Here is a 26430-nt window from a genome sequence, read left to right on the forward strand (position 1 = left end):
AGACCAGAGCCATTCAGTTAGCGTTTCAATCTTTTTTGTCCCTGCTGGCAGGCAAAGCAGTCCGGGTTCTCTCAGATAATGCCATAGCAGTAGCTTACATCAGTCGACAGGGAGGAACCAAGATTCAGTTGGTGCAAGAGACAGCACTCCTCATGGATTGGGCAGAGATGCACTTTCTTGACAACTTGGCGTCCCATATCGCAGGAGTAGAGAATGTCCAGGTGAATTTTCTCAGTCATCATGCTAGATCCCAATGAATGGTGTCTGGGGGTAGAGGCTTTCGATGTGATAGTTCGGATGTGGGGTCGGCTAATAATGAACCTCATGGCCAGGCACTTCAACACCAAAGCGAAGCATTTCTTCATTCAATGCAGGGATTTTTGGGCAGTGGGCTGGATGCTGTTGTGCAGGTTTGACCAATGGTCACTCTTCTTTATGTCTTTCCTTCATGGCCTCTGGTGGGCAGAGTTCTTTGCATTGCATGCCATGCAGGCTGCGTGATTCTGGTAGCTCCAGATTGGCTGAGATGCCCATGGGATGGGGATTTGGTTCATCTCCTAGTTGCAGAGCCCCTTCTTCTGCTTCTGTTAGACACCCTTCTGACTCAGGGTCCCATTCCCATGTTCTATCCAGATCCCTTTTGTTTTACAGCTTGGCTCTTGAAATGGAGTGCCTAAATAGAAACATATATTCAGATAAGGTGGGCTCAATGGTTTTCGACTTCTTGTGCTTACATGTGCATTTGGCGTCTCTTTGAGGATTGATGTTCTACTTATGAAGTGGTTCCTCTTCACATGTCCTTATCTCTCATCCTAGATTTTTTACAGGATGATCTAGAAAGAGGCCTTGCCTGGTCCTCCTTAGGGGTTCAGGTTGCGGCCTTGACGTCCTTTAGAGGTTTCGTGCAAAGGTGGCAGTTATCATCTTTTCTGTTGTCTTACATTTCTTAAGAGTGTTGAAGTTGCTTTGGCCTCTGATACGCCCTTCTGTTTTCTACCTGGGATCTAATTTGGTCCTTTCAGTGCTGGTTTGTCCTCCATTTGAGCCCTTGAGTTTGTGCATGATGAATGACCTTACTTTGAAAACTGTGTTTCTTGTCACCATTATGTCATCAAGATGTGTGTTGGAGTTGCAAGCCTTTTCTTGTCAAGCTTCCTTCTTGGAATTTTCTAGGGAGCATGTGGTTCTGCTCCCTGTTTCTTCCTTTCTCTCAAAGGTCCTTTCTCCTTTCCCTGTGAATCAAATGGTTTCCCTCCCAGTCTTGGGTAGTTGAGAAGGGATCCTTGAGAAGAAGCAGTTGCACAAGTTGGATGTCCACAGGGTTCTCGATGCATACATGAAGAGGACTCAAGCGTTTAGGCAGATGGATTATCCTTTTGTATTAATAGTGAGCAGGTCTAAGGGGGAAGGTGCTTCTAAAACTTCTACTGCTACTGCATATCTTCAGAAGAGTCTGTTCTTGACGTTCTCAAGGCTCATTCTACACATGGTCAGGCAGCCTCCTGGGCAGAGAGTTCTTTGGTGCCTCCGGTAGATATTTGTAAGGCAGTTTGGTCGTCTCTACATTCCTTTGTACAGTCATTAATTCTAAGCATTTTGGATTACTGTAATATAGTTTACTTAGTGGGTTATCAGAAAAATCTGCGTAGACTCCGTATCATACAAAACATGTGAGTCGATTAATTTTCAATCTGAAAAAATCAGATTATGTCGCACCTTATTACCAAAGACTACATTGGTTACCAGTCGAGGCCAGAGTCATATTTAAGTTTGGTTGTATATGCTATAAAGTCTTCTATGGTTTAGCACCTGATTATCTTGTGGATCATTTTTTATTCATTAATTCACAACTCCCAAGATGTAATTGTAATTTGTTTGCTTTTTCATCGGTAAAGGGTCGTTTATACAAGAACTATTTTCAACAACTCCTATCTTTTCAGTCAGCTTCTTGTGATAAAGAGTTTGTAAATCTGTTAGCTTTATCTCTTATCAGCTGAGCTTGCGAGAAAAATGATGGTGCTCGACTCTCTTCACATGGTATGGGAGGCCTGCAGTCAAGTCTCATCATCAACGATTTCAAATTTCTATCGATGGGCGAACTTCATTTATGCAGCTGATGAAACAACTGAAGCTGACACTTCGTCCATTGAACTCCCAGTTGGACTTTCGCCACAAGAGTTTGAGTTGTATGTCGCCGTTGACAATAATGTGCCCACATCATCTGACAACACTAATTCCGATATCTGTACAGTCATAAAGGCCACTGCAGACAACCAAGAGTCTGATGAGGACGGATATACAGCACATGGCGGTCCGGTTCGGAGGCCTTGCACGTAAGCAGAGTCGACTGTATTGAAAACCTACTTATTTAAGAAATTTTTGTAATAAGTAGGTTATTTGGTTTTATTGTCACTGTTTCAATTTTCTTTTGTAAACCACATAACTCCTAAGGTGCTGCGGTATATAAATACATTTTTATGTTATGTTTTGTTATCACTACCGGGTTGACGTTCAGGTGCGTTGGGGTACTGTTTTTGGTGAATGGGTTCTGGTTATGGCTCTTCAGGGATCCCACCTGTGATGAGCACTGGTTTGTAAATATTGATGCAGTAAGAAATTGATCCACTTGTACATGTTCTACACCACTCAGGATTTTGTAGACTTCAATTGTATCTCCCCTTAGCCATCTCTTTTCCAAGCTGAAGAGCCCTAACCTTTTTAGTCTTTCCTCATACAAGAGGAGTTTCATCCCCTTTATCATCTTGGTTGCTCTTCTAATGCTCTTCTAAACCTTTTCTAATGCCATTATATCTTTTTTGAGATGAGGAGACGAGAACTGAATGTAATACTCAAGGTGAGGTCACACCATTGAGCGATGCAGAGGCATTATAACATTCTTAGTCTTGTTTACTATCTCTTTTCTAATAATTCCTACCCTCCTGTTTGCCTTCTTGGCCGCCGCCACCCATTGGGCAGAAGGCTTCAGCGTATTGTCAACGATGACACCTATTACTAATACCAACCGAACATGTTTCATGATCTTCAACGGTAGTTTTCAGTTCAAAAATGCAAGGGATAAACACAAATGAATCCTATATGGAAGGCATGGAACCAAACAAGCTTAGATGGCAACACCAGTAATTGAGAAGCAAAACTAGGGTGGATAGACTTCTTCAGTCTATGTCCTGATTGTGGCTGAACAGATAGGCCAGTTCTGGGCAAACTTCTACAGTCTGTGCCCTGAAAATGGCAAAAACAAATCAAGATCAAATATGCATATTTGGTATCACATCATACCTTATGAGTTTATATTGTTGGGCAGACTGGATGGACCATACAGGTCTTTATCTGCCATCATCTACTATGTTACTAGGTAACTTGCGTAGCACTTTGTATTAGTTGCTACGACAATTTCTTGCCTAGGGACACAATCAGTGTCCATAAATCTAGAGTAAGTACGGCAGGCCTTACCAGATTAAATTCCTTAACTGCTGTAGCAGGACTTTACAGCAAGGTCTGACCAAGAACCGCAGCATTGGGGATTCTCTGAATGACAGAACATCTACCACTGCCCGTAGCAGTTGGAGGGGAAATTAGATCACTATTCCTCATCTGGCTGTCAATAGACGTGGCTTCCCTCGCGATCACAGGTTTTATTAGTGGGCTATGCTCCTTGGGGTCATCAATGCGCTGAGTTTAAGGGGGGTTGGAGTTGAAAACTCGCCCCCAGAAGCCCCCAGCAAACCATTCCAGGTTACTGGAACTCTCACCACCAAAGTATCCATTTTTGAGGGAAATGGGAGAGAGAGGGGTAAGTGAAGGCACTGCTGTAGCTGTGTTAGACTTCCTTTACCTTTCCTTTACCACGCATAGTTCTAAAGCAAGGAACTAATGTGGAAGCATCCTTCCTCAAAGATGCCATCTCAGGCTCATGGTTAAAGAATGAAGATGTTTGGTAGATTGTCTGAAATATGAAGAATGCTTTGTGGCATTTTTCAGGCCTCTCCATTATCTCCAATTTTGTTTTATCTGTTAATGTTTTCACTGGGGATTTTAATGGAGAATGCAAGCTTTAAAATTTATATTTATGTTGATATCTTCTCTGTCCTGATTCCAGTTCACTTCTCTTTTGAAGAAGTGGTTCCATTAATTCAGAAATGTTTGAATTAATTGAATATTAAACTGAATCTCTTTCCCAAAAATAAATAGAAAGACAAACATATTTAGAAACTGATCAAAAACTAGTAACTGGAGAAACTGCAAATATAAGTTTTAACCAAGCATACATTTTCAACACTGTGGAAAGTAGAAAGAATAAGAGATTATTTGCAACCAGAATTTTTTTAGATTGTTAGTGCAATCATTACTGTTCTCATCTTGATTACTGCAATATAATATATATTTACTTCAGAAATTACGGACCATACAAACATAACTTGATTAATATTTGCAGTCCATCAATTTGATAGTTTCTCCTCCCTTTATACAATTCATTAGCTGCCTGTCAAAACCTAAATTTCATTAAGACTTTGTATAATTTTTTTTTAATTCTTCATGAAAGAGCTTCATTATATTTACAGTATCCCAAATCTACTGTTTCTACCTCAAAAATCAGTCATTTGAGTAAAACAGAAGAAATTGGACTTAAATTTTCCAAACCCAAAGGGTATATGATCTAAAAAAATTATTTTGTTCTTTCATATTAAGCTGCAAAGTTGTGGAATTCTTTATTGTTAGAAATTAAACAATTAACCAACTATTTGTTATATAGGAAGGATATTAAAAACATATATGTTTCAAAAACATTTACTGACAAAACTGTGATTGCATTGTATTATATTATTTCCTAGGTATGCTTAGCTTCTTTATTTTTAATCCACATAGAACATTTTGATTTAAATTCAGAATACAAGTAATGTAATGTGTAACTGTTCTCCCCTGTGCACCCAGGAATTCTAGTTTTGCCATTGTCTTTCTACTTCTTTGAGACTTGGCTAAAACACTTGTGTTTTAGCCAAGTCTCAAAGATTTTAGTGTGTTTCACAAGAGTTTAAAGAATTATTGGTATTATTTTCTACTTCTTTGACCATCTTTAAGATCATCACATGGATCATACTCAAGTTCCACTCCTTTTAATGCACAGTTGTTTACCCCCTAAATTGTACTGCTTCCTCAGGTTTTTGTAACCCAAATACTTGACCCTGAATTCTTCTTCCAGTCTCCATCAGGGATGTCAGGAGTTATGCCTTTCCACTGTAGTTTGAAAACTTGGTTTTTCAACAAATATGTGATTGATTTTAATTGATTCCTATGTATTTGATTTCATCTTTTACCTTTGTAGTTTGGTAGTTGTATAGAATATGTGTTTTTTAATCCACTCAGAACTGCTGGTTAGGGCGGGATATAAATGTGCTAAATTGAATTTAGCATTAAATCTTAGTTGCTAAATTCTGCACCATTCTTTAAGCTTCATTAGGTCTTTCCTCATTCTATCTCCATTGACTATAATGTTGCCGTAGTAGCTCTGATTGTCCCTATCATTCTTTAAGGGAGCTTTTTAGTTGTTACTAGAGAATGACACGGTGACAAAATTCATCATCGTCCCCGTCCCCGCGGATAACCGCGGGAAATAAACCCATGTCATTTTCTAGTGTTTTATTTCAACCTCAGTCCTTCTACACCAGCATTATTCAAAACAAAGCTTGCGTGTTGTGGCCATTCATAGTCTCTTCCCTCTTTCCTTAAAGAATGACATGAAGATGGTTTCCCGCGGTTATCCGCGGGGACGGGAACGGTGATGAATTTTGTCACCGTGTCATTCTCTAGTTGTTACCATAGCTCTTATTGTGCAGCATGAGAAGCGGTGGAAGTCACTTCTACTTCCCATTTCCAACCATACAGCAATTTAAGTGAGAGAGCAACAGAGCAGCCTTTGCTTACACTGCAATCCCCTTTATTGCTCATAGTCTCCCTCAGACTTTGAGATGGGATGAGACAGGCTAACTAAGGAGAAATGTACCGGTGTACCACTTCAAGCAGACACTTTTCTACTTGTATTATATAGTATTGAGTATGTTGTTTGATTTCTTCATTCTTTACATTTACATGTGCATATTTGTTAGAGGGGAAACCTTACTCTTGAATTTTTCTTTCTTTTCCAAGCAAAAAGCTCGCGATAACCGAGCTGCTTTACGCATCAATAAAGTACAGATGTCAAATGATTCCATGAAAAGGCAGCAGCAGCAACAGCAGCAAGATATCATTGATACTGGTTCTCGCATCGACACTGATCTCTTTAAAGATCCCTTAAAGCAGAGGGAATCAGAACATGAACAGGAGTGGAAATTCAGACAGGTATGAGTGTTTTTGGATGGAAATTTGAAAGGAATACTGTGCAGTTTAAGAATCCTTGAATAATGAAGATTTGTATTTGTACAACGGAACTTTAGTAAGTTGTGATGCCCTTTATTGTATCAACATAAGATATTACTGTAGTTCTTTATCTGAAGAAGGAATCTTATATGGATTGTATAGCTCATGCCTTCCTAATCCAGAGATGAATCACCTTAAGCAAAGTATATAAATAAAATCAAATTGACATAAATCAAAAAATATCTACAAATAAAAACAAAAACCATTACAAGTGGCCTTATCTTCAATACTATAATGTAATGATACTGTTTGACCATAACTGACAGCTGTGCGGGTACTGGCTGATAGTCAATGCTGGGACCCACATAACTAATTAGGCAAAGTTATAGCTGCCTTTTATATGCTACTGCATGCCTGGTTAGCTATGTAGGTACTACAGTGAATATTGCAGGCACCCCATAACTGCTCACTCTGCCCCCTGACTTGCCCACATGCGATATGGCCAATGAATGTCGATATTCGGTGGTACTGTTCAGTAAAGTGCCACTGAATATAAGCAGCTAGGCAGGCACAAGTAATTTAAATGGGTAGGAGTCTGTCCTATCCTTCTAAACTGTTTTGAATATCAATTGGTATGTGTCCATCTGAATCTACAGGTAAGAATGCCGCACAGCCATTCTAAAATTAGCTTCACAATTGTTATCCAACAAAAGGTATCTCTTCTAAGATTTCTTTTTTTAAACAGATTGCTTACTATATCTCTTACTGTAATTTTATGGGATAAAATACATCTCCTTTATTGATTTTTAGCAATTTGGTTATTAACAGTACAAGTTTTCTTCCTTTTTTTTTTTTTTGTCCAGATCATTTCTCTGAATACGAGCAGCTTGCTGTACAAGGGCTGTTCAAAAAGTATCAAACCTTTATTCATAAAAAATACTCATATTCAGATACAACAATCTTATACTAATCTCCTACAAAGTAGTCCCCTTGGGCTGCCACACACTTCTTCCAGTGGTTCTCCCACTTTCGGAAGCAGCGCTGGAATGCCTCTTTTGAGATTGCTCACAACTGGTCCGTCGCATTCTGCATGATGTTTTCTCTTGACTGACATCTGGTCCCTTTCAGGGGCATTTTCAGCTTGGGGAAAAGCCAGAAGTCACATGGAGCCATGTTGGGAGAGTAGGGAGCCTGAGGAATCACAGGTGTTGTATTTGACCAGGAAACACCTTATCAAATATGAAGAATGGGCAGGTGCGTTATCGTGATGGAGCTGCCAACTGCCCGCTGCCGTTTGCATCTCATAGCATTATGAAGACGACACAGAACCTCTTGGTAGTACCCCTTCGTGATTCGACGATCCTGCACCAGGGTCCTCACTTGGTCAATGACGATCTCATTTCTGGATGTTGAGGGCCTACCAGAACGTGCTTTACTCTCCACTGATATGCATCCATCTCTGAAGCGGTTGTACCACTCCTTTATCTGTGTGGTGCCCATTGCTTCGTCCCTGAAGGCTTGTTGAATCTTGCGGATCGTTTCCACTTGGGAATCGCCAAACTTTACACAAAATTTAATGCAGTAGCGTTGTTCCTCTTTCTGTCATTTTGTCAAAAATGAAAACCGGACAGCGCTCACTTACACTTCCTCACTCATCGGCAGTCTGCCGGCGACTGACAGCTTCTTTAGGTGGGAAAAAAATTTAAGCATGCACCAAACACGCCTCCCTAGCTTTATTTGTTTACGCAAGAAAAATTAAGGGTTGATACTTTTTGAACAGCCCTCGTTGCATATATGGGTCATATGATTGTCCTTAATCTCAAAATTACTGTTTTTCATTAACAAGCAGATTTGAGTCAGGCACACAAGTGAATGATGTCATCATGTTACCATAATGGAACAGCTCTCCCAGGTTTCAGAACCTAATATAAAGTTCTTGGCATGTGCAGCCCTCTTCATTTTCTCAGTTTTGTTTTTATTCTGCTCAGCCAAACAGGTGGTAAACAAAGCTTCTCCAATAATTTTTTACCCTCTAATCATGTTATCTTTTAGTGACAATATTTTTCTTCATCAAACTTCTCTCTTTTTTAAGAGAATATCATTTTTTTTTAATTTCCACTCATGCCATCAGTTAATGTTCAGACACTACCAGCAGTGTGGCAAAGAGATACAAAACTTTGACATATATTTAAAGTGTCTGATCTGCCTGGGCACACACCACAACCAGTGCAAATACAAATAACATGTTCACATTCCAGAAAGCTTTTTTTAATTATGAGAAATCTACGTAAAATAAGAAAATTCTTCGACCCAGCACAATTCAGGCTAATTGTCCAATCCCTAGTCTTAGGTCTACTGGACTATTGCAATTCCCTCTATCTACCTTGTCCTGCCAACATGATAAAACAACTTCAGACTATACAAAACACTGCCCTCAGACTGATCTACTCCCTGAGAAAATATGATCATATTACAACTGCCTTCCTAGACTCTCACTGGCTATGCAAGCACGAATTCAATTCAAATTCTACTGTCTATTATTCAAAGCATTAAACGGCTCCGCCCCCCACCCTATCTAAACAACCACCTAAACCAGATCCTCACCTCAAGACAAAGAAGAACTCTGAACCCTTTTGCCTTCCCTCCACTCAAAGGCACTCAGCGAAAAAAGATGTTTGATAACCTTCTGGCGACGCAAGCAGCAAAACTTAACCACTCCATCTCCAACCTGTTGACAGCAACAGGCGACTTCAAAACTTTTCGAAAAGAAATCAAAACCCTACTTTTCAAAAAATTTATCCAGATATCTTAACCCAACCCTTCCCCCTCCTCCTAGATAAATTCTCCCCCAAAACCTCCACTTAAATAATCTCTTCCTCCCCAAAACACCAACCAAGTATTCAGATCCCTGAAATGTAACCGTAATCTTATTTGTGCTCTAACTGTAATCTATTTATTATATCACACAGTAACGTACAGTCAATTTAATATCCAATTTGCAAGTTCTTCCAGAATTAATCCAGGTACCTCTCCTCCCTTATAACCAAACCCCCCCCCCCCAAAAAAAAAAAAACTGTTGTAACTTCACTGGAAATGTCCAGTTAGCTCTTTTGTAATCCGCCTTGAACTGCAAGGTATAGGCGGAATAGAAGTCCCTAATGTAATGTAATGTAATGTAAGGATCATATGAATCATCTTTACAACCACTACAAAACTGAGACAACGCTGCTTCAGGCTCATAAAGATCAAAAGAAGATCTATGTGTGTAAATAAGTTATTTCTGTGTATTAGTGTAGAAAATCATCTGTAGAATTACTCTCATCTTCTCGGCTTGAAATATCCAATTGCCCAAGATAAGACTTACTGATTCATGGATCCTCAGAAGGTTTGGTACAAAAGTCTGGAACAAGGCTATAATGACCCTTGTAGAATTTGCAATCATGAAAATGCAATTCACAATAGTTAGATACAAGAAAGCAAAACAGCGTGTCTTCCTTGCTAGTGGATAAAACACCAGCTCGTTGTCACTAATACTGAAGACTTGAAGTGAGGACAATAGAGTTTCTTTGGCTCAAATACTCTCTTTACTCAAACAGAGACAAAGACTGATTGCTGGAGCATAGAGCTGAAGAGAATTTGAGCCATCTAAGGAGCCAAAGCATCATTCTTCACAAAAGATTCCAAGCGCATACCTTCCAAAATACCTTTGTCTGAAGTTGAAATTTTCCTCCCAGGAATAAGCAGTATTACACCAATTTTCTGAAGTTGGGGCAATTTCTCCAAGTGGGTTAATTTGCCCATACCATGACAGGAATTTACCTAACTACTGAACCAGGACATGTGGAATATGTTCTCAGTCTCTCAAATTTAATACTTTCGGTATTACTTGTATTGTGCCAAAGAGGAGAACTTTCTGAAGTTCATAAGATGTAACTTGTATAGGCAACTTATCCAGGTGTGCTTAGAAGTTCTTTTTGATCAAACCTGTGGCACTTAAAACAATGGGAAATATTTCTGTATCTTTTTGTCATATTTTCATAATTTTGGACTGCATTTCTTGGTACTTTAGGATCTTCTCCCTCTTCATTTGATTCACTAATTAATTGTTTGGGATCAGAACCTCTATAATCAATGCCTTTCTGGTATTTTTCTCTTTAACCATTATATCCTGTTTTCTGGCATCCAGATTTCTATCAGTTGAGAAGGGAATGTCCCTTCACTTTCCACAATTCTCTTAGGGTGATGATACTAATGTTTTTATGATACACTAATGTTATTGCTTAGAGTTTCCAATGAAAGAGATATGCCACATTGAGCCTTTCTGCATAAACATTTTCCACAATCAGCACTTCTGTTTGTTTTAAACAGAGAGTTTGAGCTCTGCTCCTAACTTTAAATCTTCTAACTGTTTTAATTTAGGTTCTACCTCTGGTAAAACACTTCACTTTTAAAACTATTAGAAAGGATTGTATACTCTATTATTAACTAGTTCTAAAATATGCTTTTATTTTTTAATGGAGACTAAGCCAGACCTACTCTGCCTGCCTGCCTGCCAGAAACTATCTCTAGCAGCAGGTTCAAGCTTACAAAACTGTAGAACTATAAAAGGCTAGTGTCCTATGGAGACTAGCTAAGTAAAGTGTGTTCTCTTAAGATTTATTCTAAAGTCTATAGAAGGGAACCTACAATTGAGCTTTTCTCCCCAAACCTCTCAAAGTTCAGAGCAAAGAACAAGACTGCCCTGAGAACTTGTAAAATCTGTTACTCAGAATTTCATATTCTGCTCTTTCACTGTTTCTCAGCATTATATCTGCTTAATTTCTCTTCTCCTCCTCCCTGTTTCTTACTTAAAATAAATAAATAAACCCTTCTCTGTCCTCTGTTAAATCTTATTTCCTCTTCCTCTTCATAGGAACAAGGGTAAGACTTATATTAACTCTAATTAAATCCTGGTGCCTGTAGCACAGGGTGACTAAAGTAGGGAAAATCCTGTTATAAATCCTGTGTTTTAAGGTAGCCACTGATCTGGTATAGAGCCTGCATTTCTGTTTAAAATCCTGTGCTTTACGGTAGCCACTGATCTGATATAGAGCCTGCATTTCTGTTTAAAATCCTGTGCTTTACGGTAGCCACTGATCTGATATAGAGCCTGCATTTCTGTTTAAAATCCTGTGCTTTAGGGTAGCCACTGATCTGATATAGAGCCTGCATTTCTGTTTAAAATCCTGTGCTTTAGGGTAGCCACTGATCTGATATAGAGCCTGCATTTCTGTTTAAAATCCTGTGCTTTAGGGTAGCCACTGATCTGGTATAGAGCCTGCATTTCTGTTTAAAATCCTGTGCTTTAGGCTAGCCACTGATCTGGTATAGAGCCTGTATTTCTGTTTAAAATCCTGTGCTTTAGGGTAGCCACTGATCTGGTATAGAGCCTGCATTTCTGTTTAAAATCCTGTGCTTTAGGGTAGCCACTGATCTGGTATAGAGCCAGTATTTCTGACCTACTAGTTTTCAGCCATTGTGTCTGCTGATTAGGTGTAGAAGGGAGGGGCTCTGATTTGCTACTAAGGTTAACTGCATTATCTTTGGGACAGTGCTGTGAACAAGACTGCCCTGAGAACTTCTAAAAGCTAAGTTACTCAGAATTTCATATTCTGCTCTTATCACTGATTTTCCAGCATTATATCTGCTTAATTTCTCTTCTCCTCCTCCCTGTTTCTTACTTAAAAAAGAAACAAAAAATGAACCCTTCTCTGTCCTCTGTTAAATCTTATTTTCCTCTTTATAGGAATAAGTCCCACCCACTTTCCCCCTCACCCCACCCACTCTAGGATGCTCATATATAGAGAACCAAATAATCAGGATTACTCAAATCAAGTCACTTCACAACTAATCAAGATGACCTTTATTCTATGCAATCACTGTGGTGCTTTAATTCCAAGACACATTATTTGGAGGCTTAAGGCTTGCCCCATCTGTCTTCAACTTGCTAGTATTAAGGAGGAGCTCTGAAAACTTAAACAGGAATTGAATACAATTAAAGCAATTTCCATCACTCCACAAAATCATACCAACTTACCACCTCTGCCTTAAAGAATAAAACAGCCCAGGAATAAATGGGTCACAGTAGGCTCAGGAAGACTGCGACATGTAACACAGAAACATCCACCTTCACAAATATTACCTCTACAGAATTCCTTCGCTCCACTAGTGTACTGCGATACTCAAACAAACAGAAGGGAGGTGGGACTGGAACCAATGAAGGTAACTCGAGAGAACAAGCGCACTTTAAGCACAAATAAAAAAAGCCAAACACAGAAAACTATTGCTGTTGGGGGATTCCATCATCAGAGGCATTAACCTTGGAACACAAGACGAGGAAACCAAAATAGTGAAATGTCTTCCAGGATCCTCAGCTACCAGGAGTTCCAGGCAAATGCTGATTATAATTAAGGAAGAAACTAAGGATTTTAACACTGATGTTGTTATCCATCTGGGAACAAATGACCTGGCCAACAACTCCACACTTGCAGCACAGAAAGCTTTTCGGGAGCTTGGTGAGGGCTTGAAACCTTTTGTAAAGACTGTAGCTTTTTCTGAAATACTGCCTGCATATGGAAAGGGAGAGCAAAGAGTAAAAAAAACACAGAGGACTTTAATAGATGGTTCAAAGCCTGGTGTCATCAAGAAGGCTTTAAGTACATAGGAGGATGGGGAAATATGTGGAAGGACAAGAAGCTATATTGCTACATGTTTCTACAGCAGGAAAAAGAAACCTTGCAGAGAAATTTAGACAATATGGGGCTCATAATCGAAAGTGAAAAACGTTAAAAAAAACAGCTTAAGTCGGCACTTGGACTGGATGAACATTATCAAAATATATCCCAAGTGCCGACGTATTTATTATAAATGACCTAGGCCTTCACAGTGCCGCTGAACGACCAGAGCTAAACGGGGCGTTTCAGGAGGAGTGTCAAGGGCAGGAATTGGATGGGACATGGGCTGTATAACCAAACATTTTACAACACAGCATAGACGAAACTTGAACGGTGTGACTTAGACATTTAAAACATGGTCTAAGTCACAAAAACCAACCTAAAGTGACCAGATAAGCACTGCAAACACATAGTACAGACTCCAGTGATCACCCACCCCCAAAAAAATCATAATCACAACTTTTAAATTCTGCCTGACTATCATTTGGTCTTGGGTGGGAATCTTAATATCACGGCAAACCCAGGGGTGGATTTTAAGCCACCCTGGGCGCACACCAGAGATAATGATAATAGAGGGGTGAGCTTTTTAGCTCAGCACATGGATTTGGTCGATGTCTGGCACATTTTGCACCCTTACGATACTGACTTCACCTTTTTATCCCATGCTCACAAGGTGTATGCTCAGCTGGATGACATTCTCCTGGATAAGCGTCTCTTCTCCTTGGCCACTCACTCCAAGATTTACGAGAGCACAATCTTTGAATATGCACCAGTGGGACTCTGGTTGAGCACAGCCCCCACGGGTCGGACCTCCTCCTGGAAACTACCTCCTCATTTGTATCAGGACCCTGAATTCCGTACTTTCCTGATAGCGTGTTGGGTAGATTACCACCTCAGGAATGCCACACCTGACATGGGACCAGTCACTTTTTGGTATGCCTCTAAGGCGGTACTTCAAGGGCATATCATCGCCTACATCACTGGCCAACGGAAGAAAAGAGAGGGGGAGCTTTTGCACCTGTCTAGGAGGCTTCATGACCTTTGGAAGTCCCATATTAATACATTGTCGGATGCGCATCGTGTAGAGCTGCAGAAGGTTTGGAGTCAGCTTGAAGAGATTCTTGCCAAACGTACGGAACGCTCCCTATACTATCAGAGGTATCAACTTTAGCGATGGGGTAACAAAACAGGGAAGTTGCTGGCTAACCTGATCCGCCCGCACAAAAACGCTAGATTATTTCCTCCATTAAGGACTCCCGGAGTGTCTGTCATGAGGGGGAGTGTAATATAGCTTCACAATTTCTCCAATACTATCAGTCTTTGTCTGGGCGCCGACCTCTGGATAAGGAAGCTATGACCACTTTCTTTCCAGACCTGGGGCTGCCCCAGTTGACTGAGGCCCAGGTGAAGGCTTTGAATGAACCTCTAACAGCAGACGAGATGTCCCTAATGATCGGTTCCCTTACTTTGGCTAAGGCACCGGGGCCGGACAGCTTGGTTCCGAAATATTATCGTATATTACGGGACTTAGTGGCAAGCCCACTTAGTCGAATGTGTAACGTGGTAGCAGGAGGTTCAGGTCATTTTCCTGAAAATTTAGCCCATATTGTGTTGCTCCCGAAATCGGGGAAGGACCCCGACTTGGTGGACCAGGATGTCAAATTGTTGGCTATGACGTTGGCATGGCGTCCCAGTCGTTTTCTTCTGGACCTAATCCACCCGGACCAGGTGGGCTTTGTACCTAGTCATTATGCATCGATGAATTTGCTGAACGTGCTGGGGGCCATCCATAAGAGTAAGGGGGGACAATTTGCAGTGGCGGGCTTAGATATGGAGAAAATTAGCTTGTTTGCGGATATCTTAATTTATTTGGACCAGGCCCCCCTCCATCTGGCGCCAGTGCTGGTGCTCGTTCGGAACTTTGGGGTACTTTTGGGTCTGCAGGTTAATTGTAAGTCCGAGCTCCTGCTATTGGCTGGCGGCCCTGTGGAACCGTGGCATGACTTGCTTCCTATTCCGCCCTCGGCTGCTCCAGTCTGCTATCTGGGTATATATTTGCGCACTAACTTTGCCACAATTTATTCCATGAATGGCCTTTGCCATTTAAATGCCATTGGGAAGTTGTGTCTAGTGTTGCAGGACCTTCCTTTGGGCCTATTGGGACATGTGGCTTTGGATAAATGGTCCTGCTTCCCAAATTACTCTATCCCCTTCAAACGGTACTATTCTGGCTTCGACACCAGGATGAACGTCGCTTTAAATCACTAATCTCCCGGTTTATTTGGTGGTCTAAGGCCCCTCGAGTAGCCCTGGCTAAGTTGACTTTGGCTAAGGGGGCTGGTGGGTTGAATGTTCCAGACCTACACTTGTATAATGTTGCCGCTCTCTTATGATGGATCCACGAGGGTTATACAGGATATGCGTGCTACTTTCCTCAGGGGTGGGATGAGATCTGGAGTCAACCTTTTCAGTTTTTTAATTTACTCCATCCCAACCGGACCATGCTACCCACTCGGGGGTCCGCTCGAAGTTCCTGTTACCCTTTTGGAAGGCTTGGCAGTGGTGGTGGCGCCAACAGGGTCTGCCGACAGCAGTTTCTCCCTTTCTGATGTTTGAGGGCAATGCGGGGTTCCTGCCCAGTTGGGGCGGTTGGTATTTCGAGAGTGGGCACTTCGCAGCTGCAGATATATGGCCCAATTGCTGGCCTTATCGGGGGATTCTTTCCCCTCGTTTCAGCAGGTCCAGGCGAAGATGGCCATTCCTCATAAGTATCTGTTTTCCTTCCTCCAGCTTCAACATTACTGGACGTCTACCCAGCAGGCCTTGAAGGGGGTTGGGACACTGGTCCCCTGGACCAGATTTTTGCAGCCACTTTACCTGTGCACAATCAGCTGTCCCACTAGTATGGTGTTCTGTGGCCCTCTTCCAGAGTTTCTGGGATGTGCAAATTGCGGGAGAGTTGGGCGGGAGATTTAGGCCAGAGCATCTCTGATCCCCAGTTTTTGGAATGCTTCAGGACCCTTTATCTCTTTTCCAAGTCGGCTGACTATCAGGAAATGCAGTATAAAATACTACATAGAGCCTATATTACCAGGATAGAGGGGCACAGATTGGGTTGTGGAACAGCGATCTTTGTCTTAGGTACCAGGCTTGCATTTACACTTATCTCCACTCATTCCTTCAGTGCACTGAGCTCACCATTTGGACCAAGCTTTTGGGCCTTCTTGATGCTGTTCTTCACAACCCTATAGAGTGGGACTATGGCACCCTCCTGAGCTTTCAGGGCTCGCTATGGGAGCAGGGTTTTTCTCCTCCCCAGTGTAGATTTCTGTACATTGGCACCCTTGTGGCGAAAAAGCTGATTTTGACACACTGGGCTTCTGAGGACTCCTCCCCAGCCGCTCAGTGGCGGGCTAAACTGAGAGAGATGGCACAATTTGAGATCCGCTCTTATGATAAATATCAAAGACAGGACATGAGGCATTATGTTGCTCTGAGGGAGGATCTGCTGGATCTCTTAGCTCCTTAATTACTCTTTGAGCGCCTCCTTCAGTCTATTTGGGGGGGACTCCCTGACGTCGGCCTCTTCATTAGACCTACCTGCACTCTGGGGATGGGTGGAGGGAGGGGGGTTAGCATTAATAGGGGTGGTATGTGTGGACTGCCTGTTGCGTTGGATGTAGTATGCTTGTTGGGTGATTGTTCAGTGATATGGGGTGTCTGGTTCCTGTTTGACTGAGTGTGCCTTGGGGGGACTTTACAACCAAAAATGTTATGGCCAATGGTCTGGCTATGTGTTTTTTGTGGGTCTGGGTTGGCTGGACATTGACCTGCTTCTTCATGGACTATCTCGTACAGGAGATGCTAGTAACAGCCTGATTTTACTGTTGCCTTTCTGGTTCTTCCTGTATTATTCCTGTTATTTTGCTGATTGTATTTGCCTGTCTGGGCCGTTTGCCATTCTCAATAAAAACAATATTAAGAAAATATATATATCATCCCCTGTTTCTCCTCTCCTCTAGGGTATGCATCTTCAGGTATTCTAGTTTCTTCTCATATATCCTTTGGCTCCAGCCCTATTTTTATAGCCTTTCTCTGGACTGCATATCAAGATACGGTCTCCAAATCTGAACACAGTACTCCAAGTGGGACCTTCACCAACGACTTGTTGTTTACACCTCGCTATACATAAGAACATCATTGCCGTTTTTGGAGGGACAACTTCCTGAAGTAACAACAGGGGGTTGTCAATTGTGGTGTGTTTCAGATTGGTACATATGGGTGGGGGTATGGAGTGCAGCTTGGAGAGGATATCCATTTTTCTGTTTGCAGTTGCATTTTGTACTTGTTGTGGTGTATATTGCATTTGTGTGTGTGCAGATATCCAATTTTGCTGTTTGTACTTCTTTTCAAAATTCTAATAAAATATTTCAATTTTTTATTTTTTTTTAAAAGAACATAATTGCCATAGTGGGACAGACCAAAGGTCCATCAAGCCCAATATCCTGTTTCCAACAGTGGCCAACCCAGGTCCCAAACACCTAGCTGGATCCCAAGTAGTAAAACAAATTTTATGCTGCTTAATCTAGGAATAAGCTGTGAATTTCCCCAAGCCATCTCAATAATGGCCTATGGACTTTTCTTTTAGGAAATTATCCATGCCTTTATTTAAACCCCGCAAAGTTAAGCATCTGCTGGCTTTGGTCACACCATTTCATTGCCTTCAAATCCTCAGACACTATCACCCCAAGGGCCCTCTCCCTGACTGTTCCTCTCCCTAAGTACATCACTCTGCAATTCTTTGCATTGCAATTTAATTGCCAAATATTAGTTCATTCTTCTAACTTTTGCAGATCCTTTTTCATGTTTTACACACCCTCTGGAGTGTCCACTCTGTTAGAAAATCTTAGTATCATCCGCATAATGTCAAACTTTACCTTCTAGCCTTTTGGCAATGTCATTCACAAATATATTGAACCGAATTGGCCCCAGCGCAGCTCCTTGAGGCACTCCTCTACTCATCTTTCTTTCCTCTGAGTGAATTTCATTAACCAGCACCCTCTGGCCTCTCTACCATTAACTAGTTTCTAATCCAGCTTGCCACTTTGGGTCCTAACTTTAGCCTATCAGGTTTATTCATTAGTCTCCTATGAGGAACTGTGTCAAAAGCTTTGCTGAAATCTATTGCATGTCCTCAATCCAGTTCTCTGGTCACCCAGTCAAAGAATTCAAATCAGATTTGTTTGGCAAGATTTACCTCTTGTAGAACCATGTTGTCTTAGATCTTGTCGCCCATTAGATTCCAGGAAACTCACTATCTTTTCCTTCAGCAAAACTTCTTTTACTTTTCCAGTAACTGAAGTAAGGCTTAACAGCCTGTAGTTTCCAGCTTCTTCTCCATCACCACTTTTGTGATGAGAGATCATATCTACTCTTCTTCAATCCTGTGGGAACCGCTCCCATCTCCAAGGATTTATTAAACAAATCTTTAAGAGGACCTGCTAGAACCTCTCTGAGCTCCCTCAGTATTCTGGGATGAATCCTGTCTGGTCCCATGGCTTTGTCCATCTTCAATTTTACAAGTTGTTCATAAACACTTTCTTCTGTGAATGGCCAATATTCCCTCCATTCTCATTTGTACCTTTGCCAGCCAATCATAGTCCTTCTACAAGATTTTCTCCAATGAACACAGAACAGAAATATTTGTTAGCATATTCAATATTTCCTCATCACTCGGCTGCATCTTAGATGACACTCTCACAATGGAACCACAAATCTCTAACCTTCGGAAAAAGACCATCTACACCAGCGGTCTCAAACACGCGGCCCACGGGCCGCATGTGCCTCTCCAGGTTTTATTTGCGACCCGTGGTCTGGAGGCATCATTCTCTTCCTCTTTTTGGAGTAGCAGCCGGCTCGTTCGTTCAAAGCCGCGGGTTGGCGGCTCCTTGCGCTATCCACTCCTGCATCGGAAGCCTCTCTGATGTCACAACATCAGAGAGGCTTCAGACGCAGGCACGGATCTCGCAAGGAGCCGCCACCCGCGGCTTTGAACGAACGAGCCGGCCAGACACGCTGCTGCTCCAATGGCGTACCAAGGGGGAACGATCCACTGTTCTCCCTAGAGTGTGGCTCGTCTAGAGAAGTGGTGCCCAACCTGCTTCCCTTCCCTTCTCACTGCTGCCATCGGGGATCAGGCCGGCACCGTGTTCTTTGATCTCCCTGCTTCTCTTCCCTGCAGGGCCGACCAACTCTGGCGGCCCGATGTCAATTCTGACATCGAGAGGACGTTCTGGCTAGCCAATCGCTGCCTGGCTGCCCGGAACGTCCTTTCCGACATTAGAATTGACGTCGGGCGGCTAGAGTTGGTCGGCCCCGTGCAGAAGAGAAGCAGGGAGATCTCTGCCTGTTCCTGTTAGCGGCAGCAGCCTATTCCGTGGTGGCGGTGGCATGGGGGAGGGCAGGAAGGAAGAAAGAAAGAAGGTGGGGTGGGGACAGGGAGCCAGACAAAAAAGCAAAAAATGGGGCACGGAGGAAGGAAGAAAGAAGGAGGGGGGACAGGGAACCAGAAACAAAGCAAAAAAATGGGGTATGGAATCAGAGAAAGACAGACGGAGAAAGAAAGAAAAAGTTGGGGGAGGGAATGAGGTCTGGAGGAGAGGAAGCATACAGGAGGCTGAAAGAAGGGAAGAAGTATTGGATGCACAGTCAGAAGAATAAAGTGCAACCAGAGACTGATGAAATTATCAAACAAAGGTAGGAAAATGATTTTATTTTCAATTTAGTGATTGAAATGTGCCAGTTTTGAGAAAGAAAAGATATTGAACTTTAAATGTGGGTACTGCAGAAAAAAATAGAGTACTTGGAGGGCCGCAGAAAAAATAGTTAATGTCTTATTAAAGAAATGACAATTTTGCATGAGGTAAAACTCTCTATAGTTTATATATCTTTCCTTTTAACTGTTAAAGGAAAGTTTTATAAACTATAAAGAGTTTTACCTCATGCAAAATTGTAATTTCTTTAATAAGACATTAACTATTTTTTCTGCAGCCCTCCAAGTACCTACAAATCCAAAATGTGGCCCCGCAAAGGGTTTGAGTTTGAGACCACTGATCTACACAATGCATCAACTGTGACTTACAAGACCATATTTTCACCCACATCACTTTGCTCTGATCGTTCATATAATAGTCTTACCTCAACTGGACTATTGCAACTCCACCTACCTTAGCATCAACACCACTCTTATCCACAAGCTGCAGCTCATCCATAACACAGCCGCTAGACTAATCTACAAATTAATGAAATATGATTCAATTACAACCTTCATCAGGCAACTACACTGGCTTCCAATATCATCCCGAATAATTTTCAAAACTTCATGTATCCTACACCAGATTCTGTATGGAAACTCCGCAGCCCCCCTCATCCAACTATTCTCTACGGTTTGGTCGACATCAAGTAGAATCCTTAACAGAATTCAACTAAACCTGCCATCCATAAAATACCTCTACTACAAGCAAATTTTCCACTCTATGCTAAATTATCTGGGTGTAAAAACCTGGAATGACCTTACCAGAATCAATCAGGAAAGAGACAAACTACACCGCATTCAGGAAAAACCTGAAGACCCACCTCTTTGACAATTAACTGTTTCAGCCTCTATATAGTTCTCCCTACTTCTAGGCCCCTCCCCTTGTTTCTCCATGCCCCCCCAACTTCTTTCCCTCTTCCTCTTTGATCTGTCACCTTGATCTTGTATAGGTTTGTGTGACTCACAAATGGAAGATTAGGTGAGATTAGACTCTCAATATAGCAGTTCCTAGCATCTTTCAGTTTCACTACTAAAACCTTTGAACACTTCCAAGATAAGTAAAAATTTTTTTCACAAATTCACTAACTGAATATTTTTGAAGAAACAGTTATAGTGAATTGAAAATTTAAAGACAACAGTAATTTTTTATGCCAATGATTGAGTTATACCCAGGCACCAAGAGTGTGGATTGTGGAGTCTGAAGCTTTTCCTTCCGCAAAGCAAAATATGACATTAAAATTCTATAGCGTCTGTAACATAGTAATGTTCTGGAGTATTTATATGTATATACAGTTGGTTGAAACAGTTTGTCCTCAATGTTTGATATTCATAATGAATATGCATAAAATAGATGTGCAAAATAAATGGAAACCCAGCACGTACTTATTTATCTCTTATACATTCATGGGGATACCATGAAAACCTGACTGGCTGTGGAGTCCATCAGGACAAGTTTGGGAAGCCCTTCTTCAATTTTTAAAGATGTTATATTTAGCAGTGGTGGTACTGAATATCCACATTTAACTTGAAATCTCTAATTTGGGATGTTTCAAATTATATCTGCTTAATTACCCAGGTAAAAACATTTGAAAATTGATCTAAATGTGACACCATACATGTTTGGCATGGTCATTCAAAAGTCCATTTGACTTTTGTCTGCTGTCTTGTTTCTATGACAGAAGGTAATTAAGTTTTCAGCTTGAATTTCATCTAAATCTAGAAATTGAAAGTTTACCTTTAGAACAGGTCCATATATTTAATGTTGACTTTCTCTTTTTACACAGCAAATGAGGCAGAAAAGCAAGCAACAGGCAAAAATTGAAGCTACACAAAAACTTGAGCAGGTAAAAAATGAACAGCAGCAGCAACAACAGTTTAGTTCCCAGCAACTTGCAAACCACTCTGGTAGTGACACACCAAACAGTGGAATACAAAGTCCTTTAACACCTCAGCAAGTTAATGGAAGTATGTCTCCTGCACAGCAGGCATTTAACAAAGACTTATTCACAAAGCAACAAGTATCTGTTCCTCCTCCTTCAACATCCTCGGATGACGTGTTTCTAAAACCACAGGCTCCAGCACCCACACCAACCAGAACATCTGTGCATGATCAGCTTTCCATAACCCAGGCCTCTCAACCACATTCACCTCAGATGTTTTCTCCAGGTTCTAATAACTCCAGACCATCATCTCCACTGGATCCATATGCTAAAATGGTAGGAACACCTAGACCATCTCCTGTGGGTCAAAACTTCATCAGAAGAAATTTTTCTTCATCAGTGGATACAGCTAGTGATACAAGTGGAAGGAGGTCATCACCTGTCAGAGATTCATGTTGTTCATCTCCACTTAACGACCCCTATGCAAAACCACCAGATACCCCTAGGCCCGCAGTAACAGTAGATCAATTCCCTAAACCTCTTGGAATTTCTAAATCACCAATAAACATTGAACAGTTGGGAAAAGGTCCCTTAGTGGCTGGAGGTAATGACCCATTCATGAAACCACCACTTAGAAATGAGATGTTTTCAAGACAATCAGTAGTACAAATAAGGATGGGATCTGCTGATCCATATATAAGACCTCCTTCGACTCCTGCATCAAATGTTGATAGTACATCTGGACCATTTAAAACTCCAATGCGTCCTCCTCAATCTCCACAAGATCCTTATGCTTCCATGCCATCAACACCCAGACACGTATCTGGAGAGTCTTATGAAAGAACTGTTTTAACATCAAGACCATTGGAAAACTTTTCACATAATCAGTCCAGTGAACCTTACAGTCAGCCATCTTTAACTTCCCATTCTGCAGTGAATGATTCTTTTGTACATCCTCAAAGGATAAGGCAGCAGAGTGACCCATTCTCACAGTCTGGTCCCATGTCTAGATCAGCTTCTCAGGATCCATACGCTCAACCTCCTGGAACACCTCATCCAGTTTCTGCATCTACTCCAAGGCCTACAGTAATTGATTCATACATCCAGCCACCATCCTTAGCAAGACCACCTCCACAGCCATCTGACTCTTATAGTCAACCACTGTCTACTCCTAGACCTGCTATGGGAGACCTGTTTGTGCAACCTGCTTTAAATCAGAGACATTCTGATTCATATACTCAACCACCAGGGACACCAAGGCCTATTGATGCATATTCTCAAACATCAGGAACTCCAAGGCCTGTCATTTGTGATCCCTATTCTCAGCCCACAGGGATAACAAGAATCACTGGTGATCCTTATTCTCAGCCCCCAGCAACACCAAGATCTGTTATTAATGATCTCTATGCTCAGCCCCCAGCAACACCAAGGTCTGTTATTGCTGATCCTTACTGTCAACCCCCAGGAACTCCAAGACCAGCAATTCCAGAGAGTTTCAGCAGACCAGTGACAAGACCAAGTCTATTGCCAAATCAAGGGCCTTTCAAACTGCCACCACAAAACAGGGACTTGTCTCAGAGTACTTTTGTAAGACCATCAGAACCATGTTCTCAAACCCTAAGATCAACAGGACCTGCTACATCAGAGACATTTAGCCTTGGTTCAGCAGTGCCTAAGAGTGAGCCCTATGATCAGACACCTATTACACCACAACCGCAGTCCAGAGATAATTTTGGAACTAACCAGCTAGCCCACGAAGCTGTAGATCAGCAAAAACCTGGGTCTGATGGGAATTACAATTCATCTGCTAACTCTCCATTAAGTATCCAAGGACAGCCATTCACCACTGTCTCAAAAGTTCCTGGTTCTTCACCAAATACAGTGGTGACTGATGTACAAAGCACTATAAATATGCCAGAAGCAGAGGAAAAATTAAGACAGGTAAGTTTAGTCTATAGTCAACATTGCTTTTTCAGTTGTCTAAAATGTACCAAATAACTTTGTATGATATGGTAACATCTTGGAAGTCACTTTTTTTTCTAAACCTTTGCTTAAAATGTTCACCTCTCTGCTTTATCTGTTGTCTTGAAAGACTTTAGTGAAAGTTGTAGCTTCCTAGTACACTAAAACCTTGGTTTGCGAACATAATTCGTTCTAGAAGCATGCTTGTAATCTAAAGCACTCGTATATCAAAGCGAATTTCCCCATAAGAAATAATGGAAACTCAGACGATTTGTTCCACAACCCAAAAACTTTAATACAAAATACTATACATACTTTGCAAGACCTCGCTCATTTAGAACAGTCACTACACTCCTGCAGCATCATAGAGAGAAAAACCATCGGCTCAGTTATGATGCATGAATACTGTATGTACTCATATTGTAAGACTTTGCTTGTTTAGAACAGTCACTATGAAAGGTCACTTTGGTCAGCCACAAAACTTAGAGACTTGAAGAAAGCACAGATGTTTTATTCAGCATATGCGGACTCCTAAGCCCCCAAGCTGGCAGCTTCAGAAGTCCTGAAACCAGGAAGTTACAGTGATATTTATACATTTTTCTGGCTATACAACTGAATGCTAAAAAACTTCTCACGTGTTACTTTTCTTAACAATCATTGGTCCTAAGCAGGTCACTAGCAGGTCACTTATCTAAGCCCTGCAGTCGTTCTGCTACATGTCCAGGAGGACGGAATACAATATTGTGTATGCTGAGATAACCATAAGAAGCTAGGCAGGCTAGAACATGAGATAAGTCAGGTCTGCAAGTAAACATAATTCAGCATTTTATTAAGGAGAAAACTTAGTTCAAAACTCAGGAAAACCAGTCCCAGACTCCTTCAACTACACTCTTGCAGTGTCAGAGAGAGAAGAACCATTGCTCAGTTGAGATGTGTGTATACTGTATGTACTTGTAGTGCAAGACATTGCTTGCATATCAAGCTAAAATTTAATAAAATGTTTTGCTTGTCTTGCAAAACTAAGTTACTTGCAATCCAAGGTTTTACTGTACTCTTTGTTTAGATTAGAACAAACCTTCAGATTCTTGCGTTTTCTGTGTTATTTGTTTAAACTGGTACGCTCAGGAGACTGGTCAAGGGCCTCTAGACTTCTGATCTAACTGTAATGAAGATATATAATCTCATGTTCCTGAGCGAAGGAAATCTGTATGTTAAAATCTCTTCTATGTTCTTTAATAATTATGCAATATGTGAAATATGAATGTATGTATGTATGAATGAAGCTTGGGATCCCAAGAAAGAATGAAAAAAGTGACCAATTGCATGACTGTATGTGTGATATTCAAACAGGAAAATTAATAAATACTGTAAGGTTTAGACTTTGGAAAACCCAGATGAGCTGTGGGCAAACATGTGGAGTTTGACCTTATCTGACCTTTAGCCAGTCCAGCAATTGTTGCCATGGAGACTATATGTGGCATGTGGAGGGGTTGGACTGTAGGATTTCTCTTCCTATCTTTGACGCTTGCTTTGTTTTAAACATCTTAGGCTACCTTCTAATGTAAACAGCAAGGAATACAAGTAGCCCTTTGTGAAAAACTGTTAGTTTTCCAGAGAAAATCTTCAATGGTCAGAGAGAGCTTTGTGTCTATGATTCATTCTTTAAGACTATGTAAGAAGGGTACTGGATAAGGAAAAGATAGATCCTTTCTTTCTAAAAACAAGTTTTGCATTTCTTTAGTAAATTGTTAGCTTTATTATGCTAAGATAAGGGTTGCTCCTTTTAAGAATATATATATTATCATATGATTTTATGTAATCCTAAATACATAGAATGTCTTAGAAATTGTTGTAACAGAAATATATATTTAACTTTTATACTTTATAAAACTTTTTCCTGTTCAGAACCTAAGGAATTTCTTTGTCTGAAATAGTCCCATCTTCTAAGATAACGTGGTAGCTGAGCATTGAAAGGTGAAGTGACGTGCCACCAGTCATTGTAATAGTATATAAGCAACTACACAACCCTAATTCAGTGGAGAACTTTTCTCCACATGTGTAACAAGTCTCCTACACACAGAATGCATGTAGTACACATAATTGGCTTTTTAATTCTAATTTTAATCTCAAGTTTAATTTGATATAAATTGAATAAATATTACTTTTATGAAAATATATATCTCTGTATGTGAGTTATTGGCTCATAAGGTACCCTATGTTGGGCTGCAAAGCAGTAAGCATGCTCAATCTACACCTGCTTACTTGGAATGCTGACATCCTCCCATGGTTTCCAGTATCACCTCTGTGATGGTGACTCCCAGTTCTACCTTGCTTCACCAGATATCTCTACTGAAACCCAAACCCGAGTCTCAGCCTGCCTGTCTGACATTGCTGCCTGGTTGTACAACCGCCATCTAAAACTGAATATGGCTAAAGCAGAGCTGCTCATCTTCCCCCTAAACGCATCTCCCTGCTTCTCCAGTTCTCTGTTTCTGTGGACAACACACTCATCCTCCCTGTCTTGTCTGCTCACAATCTCAGGGTCATCTTTGACATTACTCTTTCCTTCTCCACCCGGAGACATTTCGCTAAAACGTGCCGCTTCTTCTTTTATAACATTACCAAAATCTGACCTTCCTCTCTGACCACACTACCAAAAACCCTTATCCACACTCTCATCAACTCACAC

At 41.2% G+C, this 26430-nt stretch overlaps 1 protein-coding gene across 11 annotated transcripts in view; it reads left to right on the plus strand.

The window, feature by feature from the left end:
• KMT2C (lysine methyltransferase 2C) overlaps positions 1-26430 on the plus strand; it is an 803286-nt gene that overhangs the window by 616938 nt on the left and 159918 nt on the right. For all 11 annotated transcript variants that reach the window (XM_033931655.1, XM_033931654.1, XM_033931660.1 and 8 more), the window contains 2 exons: positions 6163-6354; positions 21684-23720. In XM_033931655.1, the coding sequence (XP_033787546.1) occupies positions 6163-6354; positions 21684-23720 (2229 nt within the window). The remainder of the gene's footprint in view (positions 1-6162; positions 6355-21683; positions 23721-26430) is intronic.

This window comes from Geotrypetes seraphini, chromosome 2 (assembly GCF_902459505.1).
Source record: "Geotrypetes seraphini chromosome 2, aGeoSer1.1, whole genome shotgun sequence".
NCBI classification, from domain to species: Eukaryota; Metazoa; Chordata; class Amphibia; order Gymnophiona; family Dermophiidae; genus Geotrypetes; species Geotrypetes seraphini.